We start from the raw sequence: 27,214 nt of genomic DNA, 5'->3' as shown, positions 1-27,214 counted from the left end.
AAGAGTATTGGCTTGAAATAAGAGAATGTCTCACTTCTAACAGATGACACAATCTGTTTATAGATGTAACGGACAAATAGTATTCTTTTAAATGAAGAGTTGATGCCTTTCCATAGTATACTCACTCTTACAGGGCTTAGAATACTGATTATTGGGCAGATTGTGCGGCCTGTATTATGCAACAGTGCAGACATGGCCACAGCCATCTCTCTGGCCTCAAAATTACTGAAATGCTGGTAACCACACTCAGAAGTATTTGGAAAATGGTGATGCAGAAGAGAGAAAACTGGTACTTGGGAGCAGGCCAAAAGCTTAACAAGCCGCTGAAAATCTTCTTTAGTACATTTTGGTCTCACATTTCCATAGGGGTTAGGCCTAGGAGACACATACAGATTTGTTTAGAGACTGTTTGTTCTAGGTAAATTGTTTCCAGGATCCAGTCAGAAGCATTTGAAAAACTGTTTCATGAGTTAAGAATAGAAAGTAATCTAAGCAATTACAATAAGGAACATTTTTTCAGGTTCATGTAAGACAGCTCTGGGTACTTCTGTCTTCATCTGGCCACTTGCTTCAGGAATTAGTCATACCTGGCCTCTCAACTGTAGTCCTACACCAGGATTTATCACAGCACACAAAAAAAAGGTATGACTGTTAATAATGAATTTTGGCATGTGGACAGTAGTTGATTTTACATATTCAGCTGTAATTGCTAAATATTAAGAAGACAATAAGGAAATACAATACATACTTATATGTAATGCAGCACTATTGACATAGATGTTACTATAAGTAGGCATAACAGAAATACTACACGTGAAAAATAAAAACCTTCCTTCAATTTCCAGTCTTCTGGCAAATTAAAAGTATATTTGGTTTTGTTAATTCCTTATATAGCTTTCACCCACACTTTAGTCTCTGCTTATTCACCTCCCATAATTTTGAGTCTTTTAAACAACCTTGTTGTATTTTCATCTTCAGAGCTCTCTCTCAGTAATCTAAAGGCCTCAGCAAAACTGCAACTAGGCAAACTCCTTCTCTTCTGTCAATGAACACCTCTGGCTGTGTACTGAAGGTTTTACCTTTTTTGTAAGCTGTTTGTGGTTAGCCTTCATATTCTGATGTCCAAGCTAGAAACACTGAAATCCACCACATCTAAATGACTTAAAATATGTTAAAATCTCACTGTGATCCCTCATCATATTTAAGCTTTCAAATACTTTTGGACAATTTGACCCAGACTACTTGTATCCTAACTAACTGAGAATCCTCACAGAAATACGCAAAAATTAATAGGGAAACTTTCATCTAACAGTGCTTCTGTAAAACTTTACCTGAGAATTTACTGTCTATATGCGATCATCTTACATTTCCAGCAAGATCAATATCAGCTGTGGAGGCTAAAACTCTCATATTGGTTTGCAGTACCAGCTGCCACACACAGAAGCCTCATCTGTTCAAAATCAGTGAAAAGGCTGCTTTTTAAAGAGCACACGTTTGTTAAGAATGTCAGAGATGTCAGAAAATCTTACAGGTTAATTAGGTTACAGCAAATTGGAGTCACTGCAAATTCTCTCACAAATGTTTAGCCAAATGGTGAAGCACTACAGATAATTGCTATTTACAATCCCATAACCAAAGGACAGCCATTTACACTGAAGACCTAAAACTCCTCCACAAAACAAGGAATTTAGAAAATTAGCAGATTTCCATTAACTGTTACATTTTAATATAAGTTACAAAGATTTATTTCAAAGTGAAAAGTGCCATGTAGAAATTACTGCATGAAGAAACAGTTTCTTTTACATAAAACTCACAGTTTTAACCCACTATCTGATCCAGACTGATTGTTACGGCTGGAGGCTAGATATAAAATCAGCACAAACTAATATTACCATGTTTAAATATCTGAATTTTAAGTGCCCATGGATAGACATATAAGTTTTTTATTAATTTGTCAGATTACTCCAAAGAAAGAAGTCCTTCTGTCCCATCTCTCAGGGTTTTTCCAGTGAGCTGGAATAAATTAACTTCTATGTGTCCCTGCTCACAGCAGAGGTGTTGGAACAAGAGGATCTTTACAGTCACTTCAAACCCAGGCCATTCTGTGATCATATATACTTCTTATAGAATGTATGACACCAAACAACAATGTCTATTCTCAAAAGAGTAAAAATCTTAAAGGTAGATGCACATTTCCTGCCTCTTCAGTGCAATGAACCCTTATGATAAGTTAGTAATCAGACTTCTAATGCTTGATTAATGGTTGATTCAAGAGATAAATTTGAAAACAAATTCCTCCTGCTACTCTCTTCTAAAGTAGAACTTGAAACATCTCAAAAAAGGTTTTTTTAGACAATATATATTATGTTAAAAATGTAAAAGATTTTTCTTCTTTAAGAGCCTTAAATTCTTCTGGTACTGCTTTTGAGGAAAAATGAGCAAAGCCTCAGACTGAACAACTTCTTCAGAAAAATTTTCTTGTACAGGGAATGGAAACGACACCAAACAGTGAGCACAACTGGAAAGGATAAAATCAAGGTGAATTCTTAACTCTAATTAAAAGTCAGGAAAACTCAGAGACTTCAGTCACCTCCAAACCTTGAAAAATTCTTGCACATAATATGTAAAATCTTGAATAAATTTTAGCAGAAGTCTCTCAAAAAGCTGCCTGTTTTTTCACCTGCATTAATACAGGTACAGTCTAGTATTTTGGCTCCTATAGGTACTTTTCACTGCTGCAAGTAATCCCATTAGTTGAGGTCACTTATTGATTCAAGTAACGTATCATAAAAGAAATCTTGTTTTTCTAAACAATTATAATGAAGATAAAGTGGAGCAAAATTATAAATAAAAAATAAATATAAGTAAATAAAACATCTTGTATACACACACTTCTCTGTCAGATTTGACTGCAATTTCTGCAAGCTGGTTTAGAAGAGCTAACCTTCTCTTACTCTTCCCCACAGCTGGAGAGAGCTGCATAAGTGCATCTTTCACTCCAGCGCCATAAGATTTAAGAATCTACCTTTTAACAGATTGCAAGATTTTAAAGTCATCAAGGTGTGTGAATAAATGTTCTAAATTGATAATATGATGTCAGATTATGAAACATTATTAACAGGTGGGGCATTTCAACACAGGTGCTGGTGCTAAGGGAGTCATGGGGAACTGATGCAACACAGCACTGCAGTCCAACATTTCATTGTCTGTCCAGTCTGTTGGTGATCAGCTAGTTAAAGTCTGCATCACATGACACGACACTAAACAGGACACAAGACCAATGATCCTACCAGAACACATCTGGGGCTCAATGACACTGTAATAGGTGTGGTGACAGCTGGCTTGGGGCTACTCTGCCTCCACAGTAGACTCCAGAAACAACATCAGCACAGCTTCAAATGCAGGAAGTGTTCTGCTTCAGGCTGGCTCATACCATACCAGGTCTAGTTCACTTGAGGCTTGTTTTCTGAAGTGCTGAACACCTGCAGCTTCTTCTAATTTCAGTTGGTGTAGAGGGTACTCAGCATTTCCAATAACCAGGCATTATGCATGAGTGGACATGGTCTTAAGAAGCAGATGCTCCACAAAGCTAAAAATGCCACCAATTTCACAAACCCTGTGAGCTTTTTCCAGATCAAAATTTGAAGTGTGCATCTTTATAGAGAGATGTTTAAATACCTCCCACAACTATGGAACAGAAAAAAGAGATTAGAGAATAATACTGCCACCCTCACTACTGTCAGTCTTGCAGTATTTTAGACATCCAAACAGAATGGGTGGTGCTTACTCTCTCCATGCTAGCTGGTAGGCAGAGAAGTATATGATAGCAGGTTCAATAGGACAAATCACTTTAAATTTGGATAATTTCACATGAGGTGAATTACTGAAACAATGTCATCTTACTGAAGAAAAGGAAATCAGAAGAGGAACTGCATTCCTGTCAAGAAACAGCATGATTCTAAAAGCATTATTGCTTTAGTGGTTTCACAGAAAAGAGATTAGTTACAGAACATTTGCTTAAAAGGCACAGAAACATAGATTAAATGTAAACACAACTGTCTGAGGTAATGCAATAGCAGCTAGTATTAAATAGCCCATTGGTTAGTTTTGATTAAAGTAGACTATTTTGCACACTGTTTAAGAGCCATGTGTGCACACTGTTTGAGTTAAGAGCCATGTGTGCACATGGCCTCACTGAAGGGTTTAAAGAGTGACAGCTTAGCCCGCTGCAAGGGGCAACAAAATACAGAAGGTTTTCTATATTCTGGAACATAAATATTTTATATGCATTAGGGGAGAAACATTAAAACCAAAACTAACTCTTACATGATAAATTCTGTAAGGTTGCACCACTTTTTTGAGTCCACTTTCTTCATCATCTCTTCAAAGGATTTTCCACAGGCAGGCAACTTTTCTAACATGAGAGATTCATTGCAGAGCTCACTCTGTTGACGTGCACCTAGGAAACACCAGATGCACCTTTAATCACAAACACTGAAATAGAAGCACAAGCACATCACTCAAATTTGTTCACACAGTCCAATATGCCACTTACATTCTCATAGGCTTAACATTTAATTTTCTAAGCACTTTTAGAAAATAAATAAAGCACGTATTTACATAAATATGTTAAAAACATAACTTTGTACAAAAAACTAAAGGTTACCATATATAGTACTGCCTTTTAAATCTAGCATAGAGGAACCTACCTAATCACTTTTCTAATCTTACTTAGCTACTACTCATATTAACTCATTACCATCCATTTGCATTTTTAGTTAAAAGCTAACTGGATCTCCCAATCCCACATTTCAGTGTAGAAAGCACTTTTCAAGCTTACACATATGCATCACATTCAACTACCTATATTACTGTGAAATTACTTTAACATTGGAAATATTTGTATGTCTTACCAGCAAAAGGGCGTGAATTTCCACAATCAAAGCTTTTTCTTTAGTATAGACACTAAAGGAATTGTCTAGAGATCAAGTCCTGTGAAGAGCAGCTGGGGGATCTTGGGATTGTTAAGTGTGGAGAAAAGGAGGCTCAGGGCAGACCTGATTGCTCTCTACAGCTTCTGGAAAGGAGGCTGTAGCCAGGCAGGGTTTGGTCTCTTCTGCCAAGTAACAAGCATTAGATCAGCTCAAAGTGCCAATGGAGGTTTAGATTAGATATTAGGAAAAATTTCTTCACCAAAAGGGGTGGAACAGGCTACCCAGGGAGGTGGTTGAGCCACCACCCGTGGAGGTATTTAAAGGATGTGTAGATGCAGAACTTAGGGACAAATTTTAGTGGTGGAGTTGGCAGTGTTGGAGTAACAGCTGGACTCAATGACCATAGAGGCCTTTTCCAACATAAACAATTCTATAATTCTAAGAATAATCTGCAATTATCAAATGCTAAAATTGCAGCATATAGCTACTTGCAAAGAAAGAGTTAACCTTGACTTGAGCAAGCCTGTAACTTTTTCAACCTATAATGGCAACTCCAGTATATTTAATCAGTCAAATGTTTTTCTCACCCAGCACATGCCTGCACTGGAGTACAAAGATAAAATTTTAATATTTGTTATAAAATTGAAATTTTGAAAAAATTATCTTCAGACTAATGTGTTAAATTTTGATAAGGCTGAAACATTTTGTTTTGATCAAGCCATTAAACGTCTTGCTTTACTTCTAGAGATGCCACCATTTTGACCGTGTATAAAAAAATGCATTAACATTGAAAATTACCTGTAAATATATGTATATTGACATCTTTAATACAAATGCCTAAATTAAATTAGTCAGAAATTTTTTTTTTCCCTTCACAGCAGCTCCAATTCAAGAAATGTGTTTACCTGAACAAAACTGCAACCCTAAAACAAACTGGTATATCAGGGAATCGTCCTGAGAATTCTGGAGGAACAGCTTTTTTTAAGAATACAGCCAAGGAGAACAGACCATTTACTCCTAAAAAAAAATTCACTGACAACATGTTTACACCAGGGAGAAGAGGTATTTCTTTTGCTTCTATTAGTTACTTTGAAAGCAGGATCCTATCATTGCTGAAAAGAGCTGGTGGTTCTAATTTTGTGTGGTAACAGCCAAACACATTGCCTGAAGCCAACTGAGGTCAAAATCAGGCAGGACTTTGCTTGGTAAGAACAGAAGTCCTCATGGACCCATTCATTACCATCTAGTAAAGAAAACCTCAACCTCTAAGGCAAGATGACTGGTCTCAAGCTTCACATCACAACCCAGCCATCAGATACTCAGAAGCTTGAGTATCTCCATTAGAGTGAAACAGGCTTGAGTGAACATCATTTCACACAGGAAGGAGCTGGCTACTTTGGAACCTGGGCAGGAGCACCTTGCAATTTCACTCCAGGTATCACAGTTGACTCCTTAGGTAGTGGTCACTCTCTCTGTGATGCTGTATGACAAACCTCATCTGGCCAAATAAACATCTTGCTTTCACATACTTGCCAAGAGCAGCTGGCCCATAACAGGACAGCTTGCGCTGCACCTGAAACCATAAGTCTACAACTTCCTACAGACCGCACACCTCTCCAGGTGTACGGCTCACTCATTGGGACCTAATCCTTGCTCCTTCATCATATCTGTCAGTGCTCTTAAAGCTGCCATGAAGCCTTTATCCATGTTGGCAAAAAGTCAGAACTACAATTACTCACCAGTGATAAAAATGGTGAAAATTACCACACAAGGGCAGCATAATTTTATCCATGAGAAGTTAACATGGTAACATGGATCATGCCTACTTAAGCGCTCACGTCGATTCATCGGGCAGCTGCAGCAGTTACCTGTTACACTTTCCACAGACAGACTTGCAGATGAATGCTAAAGCTGTGCAGAATTCAAAACCACATAGGAAAATTGCACAGCTCACAACTTAAATCCTGCACTGATGCTTTGACAAACATTACGCAAAGCTGCTTTTTCTGGCAGGGTATTCTAAACAGCCAGCTATCATATGATTTATAACCAAATCCAACACAGCACAATTTTTTCTTCCACTATGTCACGTGTGCTGACAATTTACTCCAGCCCCTTCCCAGAAGGATGTTTAAATGGATTTTCTATGCCATTGGTATTTCTGCTTGTCTGTATTTAAAATTTCAATATTTTGCAGGGTCATAGAAAAAAAACCACTCCATCAGTCATTTGAGCCCAATCTGATGACACAAGAGCTTCTGTCTCAATCCATGACCAAAAGAGGTCAAAATCATGGATAATTCTGCAAATTAATCATCACTGTAAGGCTGCACCTTAAAACAAACACGTTTTAAGAACAATTCTGAAAATATTGTGTAAATATATTGAGAATGACCTTTACAAAACACTACAACACCCTCTTGCATACAGCCAATGAATAAGACCAGTTGTAAAAAAATGCATGACAATTGACTAATTGAGATGAGATAGGATGGAAGTGTTTCTCAAAGGTCAACCATTAGCAAAACAGAAACAAAAGCTTGAATTTTTGAGGTAAGACTCACCTGCGAATCCGAGCGTCATTAGACCATTAACTAGGAAGGGGAAAAAAAAAAGAGATGAGTTACATACCTCCACACTCTTCTATAAAAGGATTGGTGCAATTAAAGCCAAGTAGAGGATAACTACATTATAATAACAGAATATTCAAAATGCCTATTCAAACGTTAGTTTGTTTTCTTAAAGAATATGTCTGAAAGAAATAATCAACCTTTAGAGAACATTATGTTTTTAAATTCCTTTTATCTATCCTTTAAATGGCTGAGTCAGACTTGTTATGGGTCTCTGTATACCACTCCTTCCTCTAGTTTCTAATATTAAGGATTAGGGACAGGGCAGTTTTTACTTCAACCTTCTTAAGAAGCTTGGGTGAAAAAGTTCAAGAAGATAACACACGCACTCAAAATATAGGTGTACTGCACATTCTAACATGTAGAGAAAAACAAATCCTTTCATTGTTGAGCAAACATAACCATAATTGTGTACTCTCCTCCTTAAAAGCATGTTGATGTGTTTAAGTCTCCAGCTTTTGCACAGTGAAGTCACACATTTTGAAAAACATTACAATCAAAACCTATAAGCTTCTTATGCAGAAGTTAGACTAAAACAGGTATATTGGAAGAGAAACCAAATGGAAAGAGACTATACCAACAGAAGAAGCATTCTGATTAGTGATTTTCAGTATATCCAGATAGATTAAATTAACAGAAGGCCGCTGTGTTTGCACAGCTCCAGCACACCCAGGATTTTGTAATAGCTAAGAGGAACATGGCTTTAATTATTTTTGATGTCCCACTGAAAAATAAAATTGCTGACAAATCTTTATAGTGTTAACCTCACATCAGAAATTAAATTAATGATTTCACACAGATGGGTGCCTCCCTGTTTATACAACACATGGCACCCCAGTAAAACAAATCAAGATATACGTAAGCAGAGTATCAGTACCAATCATTAATCTGGACCATGGTCACTGGGATGTGCCAAGTTGTCAACTGAGTTAACTGAAAATTATTTTGTACATGCATTAGAGAAGAATTTAGATCCTTCTAAGGAACATATTTTTCTTCCAGAAAAGCATTAATCTCTGTCTTAGTTACTAATGAGCCAGAATGTACTGTGAAGAGCAGGAATCCACACATCGGAAAATTGTCATGCGTCCAAACACACAGGGATGAAACTCCATAATACACCCTGATGACTGTATCTCTTTCACAAATAGAACAATTTCTTTCCAGGGTATTAGCAGATGGACTAATAAATAGACTTGATTCCCTGTTTTTCTTGAATCTTGATTTGAAAATGTGCCTTACTGACCGCAGAAGAGTGAAGATCACATTAAAAGTACATGTTTTACAATTAATCTGAACCCACCCATTCTAGGTAAACAGTGTAGGGCGCTCATAGATACCTCAGGTACTCCCCTGGCAGATCACAGACTGCACCCCCAATTCTTATTCTATCAATTTGTATCACTGTGCTCTAGATCTTTTATGATTATGGCTGCAGTAATCCTTACAAGACCACAGCAATACAAGAGAGGGTTTACAACTAGAAAGAACCAGACTGCCCCAAGCATCAGTCAGGAAAGCTGTGAAAAACCAAATACTGAATAAAGACTTACAGTTCAGTGCTCACAAATCCTCCTGCCCCCCAAAAAATGTGCTTTTTGCATTTTTTGATCTGGTCGTAACAAAGTAACACAGGATGTTTTTCACCTATTCTCAACCAAAAGAGTCCAGATACCTTCAGAGAAGGGTAAAACAGCCATTCAGATTACCACACACCACTCCTCTATTTTCTTTGCTCTGAGATATTCAACAAAGATTTAATCAGGAGACTACGGCATGCTGGCCTTGATAGTTTGCACAGAAACTTTCCAGTAGCTCTTTTAAGATGGGGCAAGCTCAGCTTTTTTCTTGAAAGGCTGATGGCATGACGTCTCTCATTAGAAGATTCATAGAAGGAGCAAAATGGGTCAGTGTTGAAAGGTGTTACCAAGACCCCAAAATAAAACAGTTGGCATACACTCCCACCAAAACTAACATTTAGGAAGATAAAAGGAGGTTCAGTTTAACTGTAGTAGCTGCCTGAAGCCGTGCTTACTTTTTTTCTCCGTACGTGGTAGCAGCATTTGTGATCATCCCTAGCATCAGCTGAATCAGATGAGAAGGCAACAACCAGGTTAGAGCCAGAGCAAAAGGTGAAGCAAGTATAATCAAATGAAGGATGAGGAAAAGTAGGTTTGAAAGGCTTTTGGAAAGAACATGAGAAGATAAACAAAGTAGGAGAGACTAATGGAAAATAAGAAAACTGAGGAAAAAACCCCAATTTTTTAAAAACACAACTTTCTTCAAGATATTATATATGAAAAATCTCATCCTAGACCTTCACTAGAACCTCTTATTATCTACTCTACTCTCTTTTTACAGCTCTCCTTTTTGTAAAATGAGAGTAGAGAGCAGATAATAAGAGGTTCTAGTGAAGACCTAGGATGAGATTTTTCTCCTTTTTTGTCATTCTGAAGGTAAAAAAGGGGTTCAAATTAGATTTATAGCCATACATAAATTCACAACATGAATAGGGATACATGAGAGGGTAACTGTCCTGTAATTTTGTCAAGTATATAAGCTTTTTCTGTGAAATGGAAAAATATTGCTCAATGTTTATTTTTCTTTTATACTGTTACTATTCATTGGTGTTTTTCCCAGAGGCTTAGAAGAAGCACTGAATGTCTGTCTTGCAACTACTTCAATAAATCTGAAGCAGCATATGAATTGCTATGCGTTCGCCCTACTCCACCTTTCTCCAAACATGTTTCAAGAACAATTCTGAAAATCTTGTGTAAATATATGAGTGAAATGTTACAATATTCCCGTGTCTGAATGTTTCTTCAAGATGCTGTTACTGACAGCATATAGTAAGATATTTTGAGTGGCTCCCATACTTTCTCAGAATAATTCTTATTTTAACAGACAAAACTACTCTATGTGCCTTTTAACCAGCAATTACAACAGTGTAATATTGTGCATATTTTTCAAAATTTGTGATGTTTATTCAAAACCTCATTTTTCTCAATCATAATTTTCATAAGCAAAAAAAAATGTATAAGGACTTCAAGTCCTTATTATACATTATTATTATTTTTATATTATTATTATACATTATACCTCATGTCAAGAGCTTACCTCTGTATCTCTTTTTAAAGACAATCCTGCCAATTACCACCATCTAATATTTATCTACATCAGGATAGATCGCCATTGGAAGTTATGTACTAACCAAACAGCTGCCTCCCTGCAGATCTTGAAGTTTCACTGATAGCAGCACATAACTGTGTAAGAACTGCCCTGACATACAGGTCACAAAAGCAAGTAAAACCAGAGTTTGAGATAGGAATTGTTGCTCTGCAATCACACACATATGATCTGTTGGAAACATAAGTGAGAGATGATTACTCTAGTATTAATATTTTATATATATCTTTATATATATTTCTCACACTGATAAAATCTCAATTTGTCATACTGATAAAATCTCAATACTCACATTTTCTTATAAACCTGATTTGAAATAATGAATAAGCCAATCTTACAGCAGCCTAATGTTTCTCCAGGTGTTTTAACATTGAATAAAGCTACCTGTTGCACAGGTATGACCAAAGATCATGTTAAATTCAACAATCTTTTATGCAAATCCCAAGCCATACCATTACAGGTGCTCTAGCAGGAATGCAGACACTTCAGTGTATCTGATGCAAAAGAAATTACCCATGGAAATTACTTCTCCTGCGCTCTCACATAATGTCAAGAGGCATTCTACTACATTAAAAAAAATCGGTTACAATTGGCATAGGTTTTCTTTATTATCTGTTTCCTGGATATTCATAATTTTAAGAGATTCATTTCACTAGGGTCTGTCTGAATGAAGAAGGATAAGATGAGCTAACACAAGCATCACATGGTAGCTTTCCAAAGCCTTTTCTAAAACTCGTCTATTGGGGTCAAGTCAAATGGATATGGCCAAAACACGACACACTCTGCAAAGGCTAAGAAATCCTACAATTTGATGGGAAAGCCCAGAGGCCACTATAAAAGTGGAAGGAAAGGAAAAATAATGGTATTGGTACAAAAACTAAATCACCTGTCACTCTTTAAATAACTTTCTGCACAATATACAAGGCTCAGAAGGTCACCTTGTGTTCTCAGCTACCAACTGTCCTTTTGACACTTCATAAGAGGAATGGGATGGGGAGAGGTGAACAGGACACAAGAACAACATCACATAGCTTGAAAGCAACCAAGGAAGTGAGGCAACTGAAGTTTACAAAGACAGGCAATGACAGGAACGCAACACAAAGGAAGGATGCCAGGAATAAACAGAAGCTTGCAATAAATATAGTACTTGAAAGAAGTGTTACACTTGCATTCAAAATTGGCAAAATTGGCAGAAAAAAATGTGTCTCAGTGTATGGAGTGGCAGGAGCAAGGTAAATCAGTTGGCAGGGTGCACTGATCTGTCTCCGTGTTCAAGTAGTTTTCTTGAGAGCTAGCATAACATGGAACTCAGCTTTGCATTATCTCCAGCTTTGATGCTGAAGCTCTTTTTAATGCTCATTTTATCCCCTTGTGTCAATGGTACGGAAGATGCATATATAGCCATAGAAATATAACATACAAAATGAAAAGGGCAGCTCAATCCTTACTTTATCACAGTTTGAGGCACTACATTATTGTTTTTAAATTGCAAAGGTAATTTCAGACTGTTAACTATTTTGAACATTAGAGTCTTCATCCTGCAGAGCAAGAAAAGCATGAGAGGAAGCAAATGAAGCCTTTTCATCCCTAGAAATCAACAGGGAATGCATCAGAGGGTATCAACTGTTCCGACCCATGCTGGTACAGAGTTCCTCAGGTTTCCTGTGACTGCAAGGCAATGTGACCATTATCCTGAACTCATGCTTCAACTGAAAATCTTTCAGAGTAGCAATACAAATTAATGTCCTTTACATTGTTTTTTGAAGTTCTTAAATCACTGCTGGCACTATATTAAGAATGAGGCACAATTTCTGAACAGTCTGTCTGCTTCCAGAAGTGTTGGATGGGTTTTCTACTACTTTGAAACTGGTATGGTCTATTTAAATAAATATATAACCAGTATTTTAATAAAATATTTTTCTTTATTAATAATTAATAATTTATCAAATAAATAATTAAATTAAACATACCATTTCAACAACTAACTTGTGAAGGGATTTCTCAGCTGTACACTAAGATCTGTATTGTGCTGGAAATCGCATGCCTCAACCTGAAACGTAACGTTTTCTTCAAGCCTTTTCTGTCCCATTACGTTTTTAATGAAACAGTATGTAACTGAAATGTAAAATACTTTTTTTATAGCCACCAACTTTCAGACAGTGAATACACTAAATACTACAAGAGCAGAAGCAATTGCTTGAAGTAAACTTCTTTCACACTTTTCCAAAAGCGGAATACGCAAATGTGATCCTTGACTCAAGATCCATCCTTCCAGAAAGCAAAACTGAGAAAGGGTAAGGGGAGTACATTTGTTTTTGGACTAAAAAGAAATCTGTGGCATTAGAAACAGTTTAAAGATGACATTTAGCAACAAGCACAGCATCATCAGCCAGTCCTGGGGGTGATTGTCCCACTCTACTCTGTGTTGCTGTGGCCTCACCTCAAGTCCTGTGTGTAGCTTTGGGCACCGCAACATAAAAAATACATTAAGCTATTAGAAAGCATCCAAAGGAGGGCTGAAAAGATCACAGAATCAGCTAGATTGGAAAAGATCTCCGAGATTATTGAGTCCAACCTATGACCTCATCAACTACACCAGAGCAGTAAGTGCCACATCCAGTCTTTCCCTAAACTGTTCCAGGGACAGTGACACACCCTGAGCAGCCCGTTCCAATATCAAATCACCCTTTCTGTGAAAAAATTCTTCCTAACATCCAGAAATTCTAACCTAAACCTCCCTGGCGCAGCTGAAGACTGTGTCCTCTCGTCCTGTCACTGGTTGCCTGGGAGAAGAGACCAACCCCCTCTGGCTACACCCTCCTTTCAGGCAGTTGTAGAGAGTGATAAGGTCTCCCCCAAGCCTCCCTTTCTCCAGACTAAACACTCCAGCTCCTTCAGCCATTCCTCGCAGGAGTCCTCTATACCCTTCATCAGCTCGACTGCCGTTCCCTGGACTCATTCTAGCACTTCAATGTCCTTCTTGAAGTGAGAGGCCCAAAACTCACACAGCACTCAAGGTGTGGCCTCAACAGCGCTGAATACAAGGAGAGAATCAATTCCCTACCCCTGCTGGCCACACTACTTCCAATATAGGCCAGGATTCCACTGGCCCTCTCGGACATCCTGGCTCATGTCCAGCTGCTGACCAGCATCCCCAGGTCCTTTTCCGCCAGGTAGGTTTCCAACCACTCTGCCCCCATCCTGGAGCACTGCATGAGATTGTTGTGGCCAAAGTGTAGGACCTGGCACTTGGCCTTGTTGAACCTCAGACCTATTGATCCAGCCTGTCCAGATACCTCTGCAGAGCCTTTCTATCCTCCAGAAGATTGACATTTGCATCCAACTCAGTGTCATCCATAAATTCACTAAGTGTAGAGTTGATCCCCTCACCCAGATCATCAATAAAGATATTAAACTGGGTGCAACACTGATCCCTGGGGAATCCCACTAGAGCCAGACACCAACTGGCTGCAACACCATTCATCACATCTCTCTTGGCCCAGCCATCCAGCCAGTTCTTAACCCAGCAAAGACTGCACCTGTCCAAGCTGTGGGCTACCAGCTTCTCCAGGAGCATGCTGTAGGAGTCAGTGTGAAAGGATTCGCTGAAGTCCAGATGGTGAAAGGGGGAAGCCATACAAGGAGCTGCTTAGGTCACTTGGCTTGTTCAGCGTGGAGGAGACTGAGGAGAGACCTCATTCTGGTCTACAACTTCTCCATGAGTGGATGGGGAAGGCCTGGCACTGATCTCTTTTCTGAGGTGCCCAGTGACAGGACCTGAGGGAATGGCCTGAAGCTGTGTTAGGGAAGGTTTAGGTTGGTTATTAGGAAAAGGTTCTTTACCTAGAGGATGCGCACTGAAACAGGCTCCTCCAGGAAGGGGTCACAGCACCAAGCCTAAAGGAGTTCAAAAAGCTATTTTGACAGTACCTTCAGGTACATGGTGTGATTCTTAGGGCTGTCTTCTGCAAGGCCAGGAGTTGGGCTTCAATGATTCTTGTGAGTCCCTTCCAACTCAGGTTATTCTATGATATAAGGTGGAAGGAAGAGAGCTCCAAATGATTACACACATCAGGAGGTGCCTACAGCCAGCAGAGGCAAGCACAACATTCCAAACAAACTCAAATCCACTGAATTAACTTCTGTGTGTGTCACCTAGGACGTAAGGCAAAGACTGTTATTCACCATGTATCTATGGGCCTGCCAAAGGCTTTGTGCTCCTGGTTTCATCTAACTTCTGCTGGCAAGACCTGGTCTTCTAAGCCTCAGCATACAGTTATGTTACCACATAAGCGTGTAACATCTAGAACAATGAGACCATAGCTCTTCATGATTTATGACTACAGGTAAATACACTTCTCACAAATGGAAGTGGAAAATCTTTTTTTCACCCCCTAAACATCTCTACTTCTTCAGGTTAACTACAGCTTTGTGAGGTACTGAGGTCTCCATTTTACATGAACTGTGGAAATAATGACAGAACTAGTAAGAAGTCTGTCTAAGGTCACAAGCAGAAACCAGCATCAGTCATAACTACAGTGTGAGCCAGCAGCAGTCTGGTGCCAGTACCCACTTCACCACTATCTCCTCTCAGAAAATGTGACCAAAGCAACTGAAGAACGTCATCTCTCTGTGACAGCCCCTGAAGTTGGCCATCTGCATCCAGGAACACAGCTTGACACTGTATCACGTGATCACCTGGATGCACATATTTGATCTAATGGCTGCTCATTATTGCAATCCAGTTGCCTATCATTAGTCAAAAAGGCAGGAAAACACAGAAGAAAATGTGATGTGATGTAAGGTTTCCCTATAATAAGGAAAAAAAGTCAGCACAATATAGACTTTATTCCATACCTAACCACCTGTGAAAGAGCGTGAAACACCAGTCCCTCAAGGCCAATAGAGACTTCAGTTTGCTCCAGTGAGGTAGCCTGAAAGAGAAGTCCACTTTTTTGGTTTTTTTTTTTAATAACTTTGGGAAGAAAGTTATTTAAAGAAAGAAGCAACCTTTTTTTTTTTTTTTAAATAACTGTGGGAAGGGGAAATGACCCATGAAGATTTCACAGACAAGGGTCACTGCACACTCCCTCCTGAGGAAGTGTTTAAAACCATGGGATACTTGAAGACATTTAAAGTTCCTTTTTCCCTTGACAGGCAGAATATTTAAATCAAGATACTACAATCATAGAAGGCCTGAGAAAATTATTTTTTCCTTTTCTGACCAGATGACAAAAATTCCCACCCTGCACATCCCCCTTCTCTTGATGCCGCATGTACTCCTCTCACAGATTCCTAATGCTGTTACATGTTACCATGTTGAGGCATTACATCCAACATGATTCCAGTGAAGTCACGTTTTCTTTCAATTCTATGCCAACTATGAAAAATTAAGTTGGCCTAACCACCCAAATGTGGGCTATTTCTCTTCAGCAGTCTAGCTTGACTACCAGGGGTCCAGAGCCCTGGATACTCACCTACATGATCACAGAATCCTTAAATTACATGCTGCCATAAAGAACTCATAAGAAAAATGAAATACTAACAAAATTTCTGAGCTTCACATGTCTACTTATACTGCTGTACATGTACCTGCTCATAGTAGGTGTGAGTGGCTTTTCACAACAAAACCCTCGCTCCAAGGAATAAACACTGAAAACAGATCCTTGCATGGCAGCATGATCCCTCTACACCGTAATTTTTCATAGGTGTATACAGGTATATAGGAAAATTCAAAGCAGCGGATTCTGGCATAGGAAATTACTTAGGCCAGTCTACTGGAGTAAATCATTCCACCGGCTGCCTATCAAGCCACTCTATTACAGCCCTCCTCAGCTGGACAGGAGGAGACAAAATATAATTAAATGCTCATGGGTCAAGGACAGGAAGAAATCATTTAACAGCTACCATCATGGGCAAGAGACCCAACAGGGTAAAATAAATTTAATTTATTGCCAATTAAAATCAGAGTATGTTAATGAGAAACAAAAATCAATTCTTGAAATACCTTCCCCCTACCTCTCTCTTTTTCCCAAGCTTCATTTCACTTCTAATTTCTCTACCTCCTCCTCCTCCTGGAGCAGTGCAGGGGGACGGGGAATGCGGGCAGCAGCCAGTTCATCAAGCATTGTCTCTGTCACTCCTCCCTCCTCAGGACGACTCTTTCCCTTCTCCAGTGCTGTATCCCTTCCACAGGAGACAATCCTCCACAAACTTCTCCAACATGAGTCGTCCCAACAGGCTGCAGTTCTTAATGAACTGCTCCAGCGTGGGTCCTTCTACTGGGTCTCAGGTCCTGCCAGGAGCCTGCAAACTTCCCACAAGGTCACAGACTCCTTTGGAAATGGGGCCCTCCAGGTTGTAGGTGGATCTCTGCTACCGTGTGATCCTCCATGGGCTGCAGGGGCACAGCTGCCTGGCCCTGGTCTTCAGCACAGGGGGACTTCAGCTCTGGCTCCTGCAATACCTCCTCCCGCTCCTTTTGCACTCCCCAGAGTTGCTTCTCTCACATGTTCTCACTCCAAGCTTTTATCTGCTGTTCTGCAGCAGTTTTTTTCCCCATCACAACTATGTAATCCCAGAAGTGTTCCCACTGCCACTGATGGGCTCGGCCTTGGCCAAAAGCAGATTCAACTAAACAATATTGGTTATTCTCTATATTCACCTATAGATCAGGGTTTGCTTAGCTCTGACACTATCAGCAGGCCCATGAAACAGTTTACTTAAACCTGCCTACCTTCACAGTCTTAGAGATGTTCTAAGGTTGAGATTTTCTGTGGCTTTGCTCCCATATGACAGACAAACTTTTTCACCTAAAGCCTGAGGGAAATCCTCCTAAGGATTTTGAAATCATGCAAGAAATAACTAGAAAGGAGAATACATGAGTACTCCCTTCCCTCTAGTTTTGCAAATGTGTCAACAATACTTTTACTCATGAAGCTACAAAGAGCTTAATTTATTTATACAGCTGTGGAGTGGTACACTCTGGCACCAGAAGGAATCCCTCACGTCTTCCAGATCTTTTGTAGAACAAGGTGAAGAAGGTCTTACAATAATTTATAGACTAAGCCTAGAACATCTGCTTCAAGGCAGATACTCTTCTCTTGAAAACACAAGCTTAATGCTTTATCAGTGTTAGTTTACACTACACAGTGTATCAGTGTTAGTTTACAATACACATGGCTAAATACATTTAAAGAAACCTCTTCTAATATTAAATTGGACTAGTTATGCTCTTGGTACATGGAGATCTTTGAGGAGTAAAGCTGGAACAGCTCATGAACTCAAGAGACATGGAGAGAGAGCATTACACTTGCAGTTCCTTGCCAAAAACAAGGATAAAGAGAAAATCTGTTCCACAGCCCCCTGTGGCTACCAGACCGCAAAACTCTGACGTGAAGGCTGAGATCCCCTTCAAGCAAAGGCCACCTCCACGCCAAAGCTGCAGAATGTGTGTCTGGGTAGCCCGGAGACAGCCACAGCTCCTCAGACAACACCAACTGCAAGCGGCCGTGTGGCCTTCACGCGGCCACATCAGGTGAACAGCCCTGAGGACACTCTCCAGACACAGACCGTGAACAAGAGGGAAGATTACAGATCAAAGCTTAAGTCCAAGTGCTGAAGTCTCAGAAGAAACCTGAGCTTTATATCCTATCAATGACCACTTGAATGAGTTCTATAAGGCTCCATTTCCTGTTCCAGTATCGCCCCATCTCTTCACAATATTTTACAGCTGTGAAATTTCTTCCCCCTTCAGCTGAAGACAGGAGGGCCACCTGAAAAAAGGCTGCACACCCTGTCAAACCTCAAACTATGTATTTTGACACAATAACAACAATGAAATAATATTTTATAACTATTAGAGTCTCTAGGATGAATCTCTCTGGACACAAAAGGATGCAAAAGTGATCTGTCACTTGTGACATTTGGAAACAAAATTATTTCACACAGTAAGTGACAGTCATTATAAGGCAATGTTAATTACACTACTTATTCTGACACTGACCACAGATAATGCTCTGCAAAATAAAGGTAAATTAGTCATATTTATTAGAGTGTGAAAATCTTAAGACAGATGCTTTATCGAAGGGCCCAGTGCTTCAGCACAGTCCTTTGCTCACCCAGCTTAAACTGGTTGGATGCAAACAAGATGTGCTTTCATCAGCCTGGTGCTCAGCTATGGTCTCAGCAGCACCTAGCACATCTTCCTCTTCCAGTGAGAGTCCCTCTGGCTCAGATCATAGGGGAGCAAGTGACACCCCATCTGCAGAAGGCCATCAATCTGTCCCATACAGGCAAAATTCTGTATTCCTGGAGACAAACTGAGGCCAAGAGCTGTTATGCAGGCATGCCACTCATCCAAGACAATATGGTAGATCATGTTAAGCTGCTTTGAAGAGAACAAGGAATCCTCTCCACCCTTTGAACCATTTCTAACAGTGCCACTGCATTTTCTTTTGAGGTTTTAGCAAGGAAAAAAGCTGTCTCCTCTTTTCAGACTGGTTTCAAGGAAGCCAACACATGAAGGGAGATTAAGACTAAAAACTTCTGAAAGGGCACCTTTCCCCTATTCCACTTTGCTACTCCTTTCTTTCCTACTACTTGCACATTTTCACAAAAGACTCCTTCAAGCAGCTTTCAGGTTGCTCTACATATATATTCATATTAAAATAATGTGATTTTTTTCCATTGATATTTTCCAGTTTATTTCAATGAAAGCCTGGCTGTGAAGAGATTTTTATTTTAGAAAAAATACAGGCTGTTTCCATAAAACACAAAATAATACACTTCTAAATTTCTGTTCCGAAATAAAATGGTTCATGTAACAGCTTTCACTAAACTAAAAGGGTGTGAATTAAAACAGGTTTCATTATACTTGTGAAAATTAATCTCTCTGAGCCCCAAATGAAAGCACAGTTTGCTTTCTTCAAGCATCTCTCAAGTAGTAATTTCAACAGCCAAGACACAGATGGTAGCAAATGGTGTTTTGTAAGAGACCACTCATTGCATTTTTTGCCTTGGTAAGGCAAACTGGAAACTGATTCATCTGCAACTCAAGCCATGAATCATCTCAGTGACCAGTAGACAGGTGGGAGAAACTGAAACACAAATGGTACAAAAAAACTACTGGTGGTGCAATACTTAAACACAACTCAATTGGCAAAACCTCCCATAGATCCCCTTGAGCTCAGCTCGAGACCCTTTCCTTCAAATCATGCAGTTTGTGTGTATCTGCACCTATAGCAGTACCTGCCTATCTCAGTGTAGAAGTCAATCTCCACTTCATAGTCTCTTGTGATTTGCCTCATAGGCAAAACAAACCTACAGGCAAAGTCCTGAGACAACAAAGGTATTTAAAACCTTAATGAGGATGTACATAGCAAGATCTTACTAACTTAGGAGCAAGAGTTTACATTAGCTAAATGGTCTCCAGGATTGGATCTCATTGCAGTAAATCAGAGTTTAAAAGCCTGGAGTTACCTTCAAAAATTGAGTGCCATTCCTCCTGAGGCCTGGGACCAAGCTGGAGCTGGAGATAGCATTCAATGCTCTGTGCTACCACCTGCAGTCCATTTGACATTACAGGGACAGTCCTGCCATTCACTCTCTCAAGGAAAGTGGTGTGAACCTGTCCCTTGTTGCACATGTAGATCTTAGGAAAGAATCAACACCTTCCCAAATAAAAGAATTAGGAGACACAAACAGGGCGAAGGATGGTGGGAAGAATGCCTGGATCCAACAGCAAATTGGAACACAGGCTGCATTTACACCAGATGCTTTGCTTTCAAGATGGATGTTGGTGGGGTCTGCTGCCTGTCTTCCTGCTTGCCTAGTGTGGAAAATCACATCTTTAGAATATGAAGCATCATTTTGGTAGAGAAGTGTTTTAGTTAGAACTCTGTAGTTGGTCTCAGAATAAGACACTCCGTTTTGCAAAGGTTTATTTGTTTTACCCACACACACTTGCCTCAGTCTATTAAATTCAGAACTCTACGACGGTATTCCCTTTCTGTGTTCCACCCTTTGCAGCTGCAGAACAGCATGATATTCATAAGAAAACAATGGGAAAAAAACCCTTGATTGGTTTTCAAACTTTAACCTGCTAAAATTGTTTCCTGTTGGATATTTTTTCCCATCATTGGAATCCAAACTCTTCAGGACTTACATATGCCATGTTTCACACAAGGGGAGCTCAGGACCTTAGAGAATTTGGACTTTTATACACAGACTTTTTATTATTGTTTGCAGATGAGGTCTTTAAAACAGAAAGTAAAAATGTAATTGGGACCAGGCTGTTTCCAACTGTTCAGCTGCTCACCTGTGACCAAAGCACCAAGGTTGGCTAACCTCTGTGAAAACAGCATTATGAAATGCAAAAACCTATTGACTGTCTTTGAAATCTGCATACAAGAACTGCTCCAGATAAGGATCACACCATCTCTCTTGATATGGGTTTATACAAATACATTGAGAAAGATTACTCTAGAATTTAAAAAATACCCATCTTTACTCTGGTAGCATCTTTTAACTCAAATACTGTGACAGCAGCTCTCTGGCCTCAGAGAGCAACAGACTTCCCCAGGCATTTTCCTGGGGAAGGCTGTGAGAAGATCAGAGAAAAGAATGAGAAACAATTCATACCTGCACGTGCTGCACCTGTTGTGCACATGTAAAATGTGTTATGGAGATTTGTTTACCAAAGGGTGATTTCTTAATCGGCCACTGATAGACCAAGTAGGTCAAAGCTGTATCAGACTGTCTGCAAGGGTTATGAGTTTCTTAATAAGTATAGTATTGTATAAGATGATATAGTATGATACAGTAGAATAAAATGATTGATCAGCCTTCTCGAATCATGGAGCCAATGCTAATTATTACCCAGCTGAAGGCCTGCGGCAACAAAATACAAATAGTACTACTGAAATGCAGGTTTTACATAAAGAATGAAGGAGAAACGTTTGGGCAGGGATTCCAAAACAATGACCTATGTAAAAAAACCACTTTGCTAAAAGTCCTGGTCAAGCCCTTACGTTTCTTCTTACCTAGTTTCCATACTTAGAAGTATAGTAAGAGAATTAGGTATGACGGTAAATACAACACTATTTCTTAGATTATTTCTTACGTTAGTAGGTGTCTTCTAAGTATCTACAGCTCTGCTGAGCAAATCAGAGATTTCACCTGACAGCTGGTGTTTCCAGCTCTGCCCCATTCTGGATGCCATTGCACTTCATAGAACTGATGGCATGCCTGTGTACCAAGTACCTCAGCTGATGCATTGTTTCCCCTCCACACTCAGCAAATCCAACTTCTCCTACAATCACTGCACTTTTTGCCATCCTCACTAAGGATGGACAACACCACAAGTAGTTATGCATAGAGACAATGTGTCAAGAATCCTAGGTAGAAAGATACAGAAAGTAGTCGCCTGAGGTTACAGAACAGTCCTACACCCCACCCAGACAGGCTTCCCACTGCCTTCAGTGAGCTCAACACTGAGGAATGGTGGTTTCACCTAAATGGCAGAGGTCACAGCTCTCTCCTTAATCAAAAGAAGCCATTATAAATGATCATTCAATTAAAGTAAAAATTCTTCCAAAATAACTAGTTTTAAAACTGTATTTGTATCCCCAAAAAAGACATTTAGTTTTCTACCACTTTAGGCTTTTCTTATTAAAACCCCTTGATTTCACATCCTAGAACTCTTAAGGTTTTTCCACTAGGAAATCAGTCTCATTTCATTAGTCCTTGATTATATCTACCCTTCCAATTCCAAGCAAAATAATGTATTATCAGTTAACAGATATTCTTAAAATCTTTTGTGTGTGTGTTATTCTATTAGGAATGGAACTAGCATAGTTAAAAAAATCTAGCACAATTGATTTATCTGTGACTCTCTGGTGAAAAATGTCCTTCTGTAGCTTCCTGAGCCACAGGGACACTGTCCTTCACTCTAGTAAATCTCTGAAAATATATCTCCAGTGGGTAATTCTGCTTTGCAAAAAACACCATAACATCAAAAAGTCTCCCCATACAAAACGATTACTGCCTAGTTCCCTAAGTTCAAGATTTTATACATCTTTCACATATCAAGACAAGTGTTGGCCATCTCTTTATTCCTTTTCAGCTGAGGAGTAACAGAAATCTGAGCAACTAAGATAAGATTTTAGAAGTCCTCAAGCCACAGAGAATCAGAAACTTGTGCATGTAACATGTCATTCTTTTGGCAGACCAGCTAAGGATGATGCTACTGAACACTGTCAATACTGTCTATTTGTTTGTGATTTTTATCATAGAAATACATGCAGTGTTTACCAGTTTTGTATTTTGGAAGGGGTCTAAAATAGCAAACAAAGTCCTGAAGTCCTCAAATACATCTTCTAAAGGTACCAGGCCTGAATTTTTGTCCCTTAAGTGTGACTCACAGGGAATCAACTGTATCTCTTAGTTTAGTGTTGAGTGAAGATGATCAGAGCCAACTTCTGGCAACTTTAGATGACTGCAAGACATTAAATCTGAGAGCCCCAAAACAATCTACCTGACAAGGAGCAATAAAATGGTTTTTCTAGCAGCCGAGGCACTCTAAGAGAAAGATCTGAAGGATACCTGCACTTGATAACTACGTGCTTGGAACTCAACTACTTTAACAGAACGAGTCCTTCAGTCTGCAAGAAAAAACCTTCCCCAACAGCCAAACACACCTCCCCAAAACCCAAGTGGGATCCAAGACGGAAAGCCTGACTAAGGCGAGAAGTTTGAGATCGTTTTCCCTGCGGCCTGGACGCCCTGTTCGAGGGCTCCCCTCGGCGATGTCGGCGCGATGCTGAAGGGGACCAGCGGCCCTGACGCTGCGCCCGGCCCCGCTGCGCGCCCGGAATGCTCCGACTGCGAAGCCGCCGCTATGCTCGCAAGGAGAGCCCCGGAGGGAAAGCGATCCTCGCTGCATCCCGACACGCCGGCAAGGGACGCCTGGAGACCCCCATCCAAAGCGATGCTCTAGCCACAGCGGGGGCGCTCCCACCTTCCCCGAACTTCAGGCCCACGCCCCGGCTTGAAGCACTGCCCTCAGGGACCGCGCACACGCGAGGATACCCAGCCGGTCCCGCGGCAGCAGTCCCAGGGCGGTAGCGGCGAGCCCCACCGCACGCTGCCGGGACGCTGCCGCACGCCCCCGGCCAGCCCCGACAGCCACTTACCCCAGAGCAGCAGGACGGGGAGATGCCGCCGGCGGCTGCCCTGTGCCTCCATCCCGGCGCGGGCGGCAGCGGCAGCGAGCGACCGCGGAGGACGGAGCCCGCATGGGGCGGCCGGTCCGCAGTCGCAGAGGGCCCAAACCCGCGTCAGCCCGCCCGCCCGGGAGGTTCCTGTTCATGCCTCGGCGTCCAGCCCCGGGCGGCGGCGGCGGCGGGGGCGGGCGCGCAGGGGAGCAGCTCCTCCGCCCCCGGGTGCTCCCAGCGCCGGCGGGGCGGACCCGGCAGCCGGGCCGAGCGAGGGCAGGCACGTGTGAGTGTGGTCTGTGTGTGGCCTCAGGAGCGCGGCCGTGCCTCCCGCTCCTCCAACAGCAACGGCAGGAGCCATGCCGCTGCCAACCCATCGGTCTGTGTGGCTGCCTAGGGGAAAGGCACCTACCCTGCACGGGAAGGTTCTGGTCGTAAGTGTCCGAGGGATTCAGGAACTCTTCACCTCTTGCCTGGGAGCCAGAGCAGCTTCTCTCCTCTTATCACAACATCCTGGCGGTGGGGGTGAAGGCATGAGGAGCTGGAGGGCCACTTGTGTTAGTCCACTTGCAGCCCTTGCATGGCACCGACGTGTTGGCGTGCTCAGTATTTACAGCTGAACATGGGCAGTGAACTGGCCTGACCCCACACAGACCCAAAGCAGCCTGGGGTTCTAAGATGCTAAGTGTATTTTTATGTTGAATTTCATCTTTGCCTGTCTCTTTTCAGAGATGGTACATCTCCTGATTTTCATCAATATTTAAAGGCTGTGTTCCTGGAGCTCTCTCTCTAGGAAATCAGCATCTCCGTCAAGAAACACCGGACTGGGAAGCTGCTAAAGGCAACTTTTCTTACCTGAAAATAGTAGTATTGCTCAGTAACAAAAACCCAGACTGTTCCTCTGGGTACATGGACACTCCACCTCAATAATGGCCTTTTAGTAGAACGTTAAATCACTGCCATTATTAAAGGTCAAATGTACCATAAAATTTCCAATTTGAAAAGATATTTTCAAGCCAGGTACAAGAACGAAGGGTACTTTTAGGTATCAGTCAGGTTGTTAACTTTGTGTGCTTGCCTAGCACAGTGCTCCAAACACTATTGGAGAGTGGGACCCCAACACAGGAGCAGAATTATGCAACATGTGCCTTTGTAACCACTGTTTTCAATACACAACCTTTGTCTGATTTATGCTGAAGGAAATTGAAAACTTTGAAAACCACAGAGAAGGCTCAGAATCCAATGCTGAAACAGCTTTACAAACATTTAAGTGTGTCACTTAGAATGAACCTCCTATCAGTTGTGTGCCCCTTCTTCCACTTGGCTGGAAGCAAATCTTGTAAAATACCATAAACCATAAATAAACCATAGCTCAGGGAGATCATCCTTCAGCAGAGGGCCTGCCATTTCTGTTTAGTAATGAGTGTTTGCAAGCTGCCCCTGCCAGAAGGAGCTGCAGCAAAGTGACAAGCGTGAAGGCGCATACACCACAGACTTGTTATACCATCTATAGCATCCTTTCTAACAGCAAGATTTTGATTTCCATCACAAAATGCCATTTCTTGCAAATCTGAAAATACAGTTAGTATTTTCAATAATTTAGACTGATTTCCAGGAGGTTAAGCATAATGCTTTATATGCAATATTATATGTTTAAAATGTTTAAAAAATACAGTATATTATACAGTATAAAGGCAGTATTTTTTGTAACACACATGGAGATAATACTGACAGGTATTTTTATCAATTGCATTTGTTTTCTTCGCCTGTTTCAGATGAAAAACTGGCAAAGTGAGTGTTGCTTCTTCCAACTCTCAAGATTCAGCTAGTACTTCCCATTTTGTGCTTGCAGCACATAGTTTGAAGCTGCAAACAGTACCTCTGAGGTAGAAAAAATAGATAGAATTTATAGGTAAATGCACTAATGCAGCATGTTTCATTGGATCACAAGCCAGCTGTGCTAGGTGATATCTGCAGCATTGTGGTTTAAAATGAGTAAGTCTGATTCACACTTGAACAAAACAGTGACAGCGTTAGAAAGGTCAGCAAGATGGTTCAAAAATCTTTGGCAGTTTGCAGTTTTTCAGTAAGACTGCCTACTCCCCCCAGCCCCATTGTATTGCAGTAATGTGAACAGATTCACTTCAGAATGACTGCGAACAACCTTTTTTGCTCTGCAAATCTGCCTCAGTAGCATCATGTACCTACATCAGTAGCAGAAATCCAATTCACCTTCAAACAAGAAATTCTGTAAATGCCCTTTGCTGTACAGAGCTCTAAATCCCATCCCTGACCAGACACTAACAGTGAGCTCAGAACCATAGTCTGTTTTAATTTCCAGAGATACAGCCTTCAGAGATCACACTGACACTTTCTTAGGTATCCTGAAGACAGTGCTGCAATCACATTACTTCACGTATTTTCTAAAACACTTAAATCTGCTGACAAGACACTGAGTAAAAGAAAATATAGCAATAGATATGTCGGTAGTTGTTTCAGTATGGCAAATTCCTGGGGAGTCCATGGTGAGAAGAGATGGAAGAAGTCAAGCTGCTCAGGACAGGTATTATTGCCAGCACTACAGGGTTCAGAATGGTGCAGGATGAGGTAATAAACCTTCTTGCTCCAGAATTTAACTGATTCAACAGAAACTGAAAAAAATAATTAGGAAAAAGCTGAAGACATTACACTACAGAAAACAACATTGCCTTTCCTTGTCACCTTGCAAATGGCCCATAGAGAGGGGCTGCTTGCCCATATGGAGGGACTTTGCCCAGTGTCAGATGAAAGCTTTCTTCACCTTGATCTAGCACAGCAATTTTGTATAAAAGGCACATTAAGATTTCAAGACCATGTTTTAATGGGATTGCTTGCTGGATTGAGGTTTGAAAAAGTAGGTTCAGTTTGCCTGTGGTTTTAAACAAAAGTAGGTCATCCTTCCTATTTAGTGCTCCTAGAAGCATGCCATTCCTGCTCCAGAAATTAAAAAAAAAAAAAAAGGATCTGCAGGTTATTAAAATAATTCCTCTATTTTTACCATCAATATAGAAATGTATAAACATGATAAAACACACCCCCCAGTTAAAAAACAACTTCTTCCTGTGAGTCAAAGGCCTCACTGTGGTATATTGACTGCACATAATACCCAAATTTAGTTTACATCAGTCAGATCCAATAAGCTGAAATTCTTTACGCCAATGTTACCTGAAGTGAAGCAGGAGAAAAAAGAACAATTTTTTAGTGTAAAGAT

General features: G+C 40.6%; 1 protein-coding gene across 2 annotated transcripts in view; it reads right to left on the bottom strand.

The window, feature by feature from the left end:
* RAMP3 (receptor activity modifying protein 3) overlaps positions 1–24,186 on the bottom strand; it is a 46,556-nt gene extending 22,370 nt beyond the window's left edge. The window contains exons 1-3 of one of the 2 annotated variants that reach the window (XM_030943346.1): positions 23,944–24,186; positions 7,499–7,528; positions 4,327–4,459 (exon numbers count right to left, since the gene is read on the bottom strand). In XM_030943346.1, coding sequence (XP_030799206.1) covers positions 4,327–4,459; positions 7,499–7,528; positions 23,944–23,995 — 215 coding nt within the window. In that variant the 5' untranslated portion in view covers positions 23,996–24,186. The remainder of the gene's footprint in view (positions 1–4,326; positions 4,460–7,498; positions 7,529–23,943) is intronic. The other variant, XM_030943347.1, reaches the window with a different exon arrangement.
* Between the last annotated feature and the right edge of the window lie 3,028 nt (positions 24,187–27,214).

Source organism: Camarhynchus parvulus, chromosome 2 (assembly GCF_901933205.1).
Source record: "Camarhynchus parvulus chromosome 2, STF_HiC, whole genome shotgun sequence".
NCBI classification, from domain to species: Eukaryota; Metazoa; Chordata; class Aves; order Passeriformes; family Thraupidae; genus Camarhynchus; species Camarhynchus parvulus.
The sequence above is the reverse complement of the archived record's forward strand: the minus strand, read 5'-3'. Positions and strand labels throughout refer to the sequence as shown.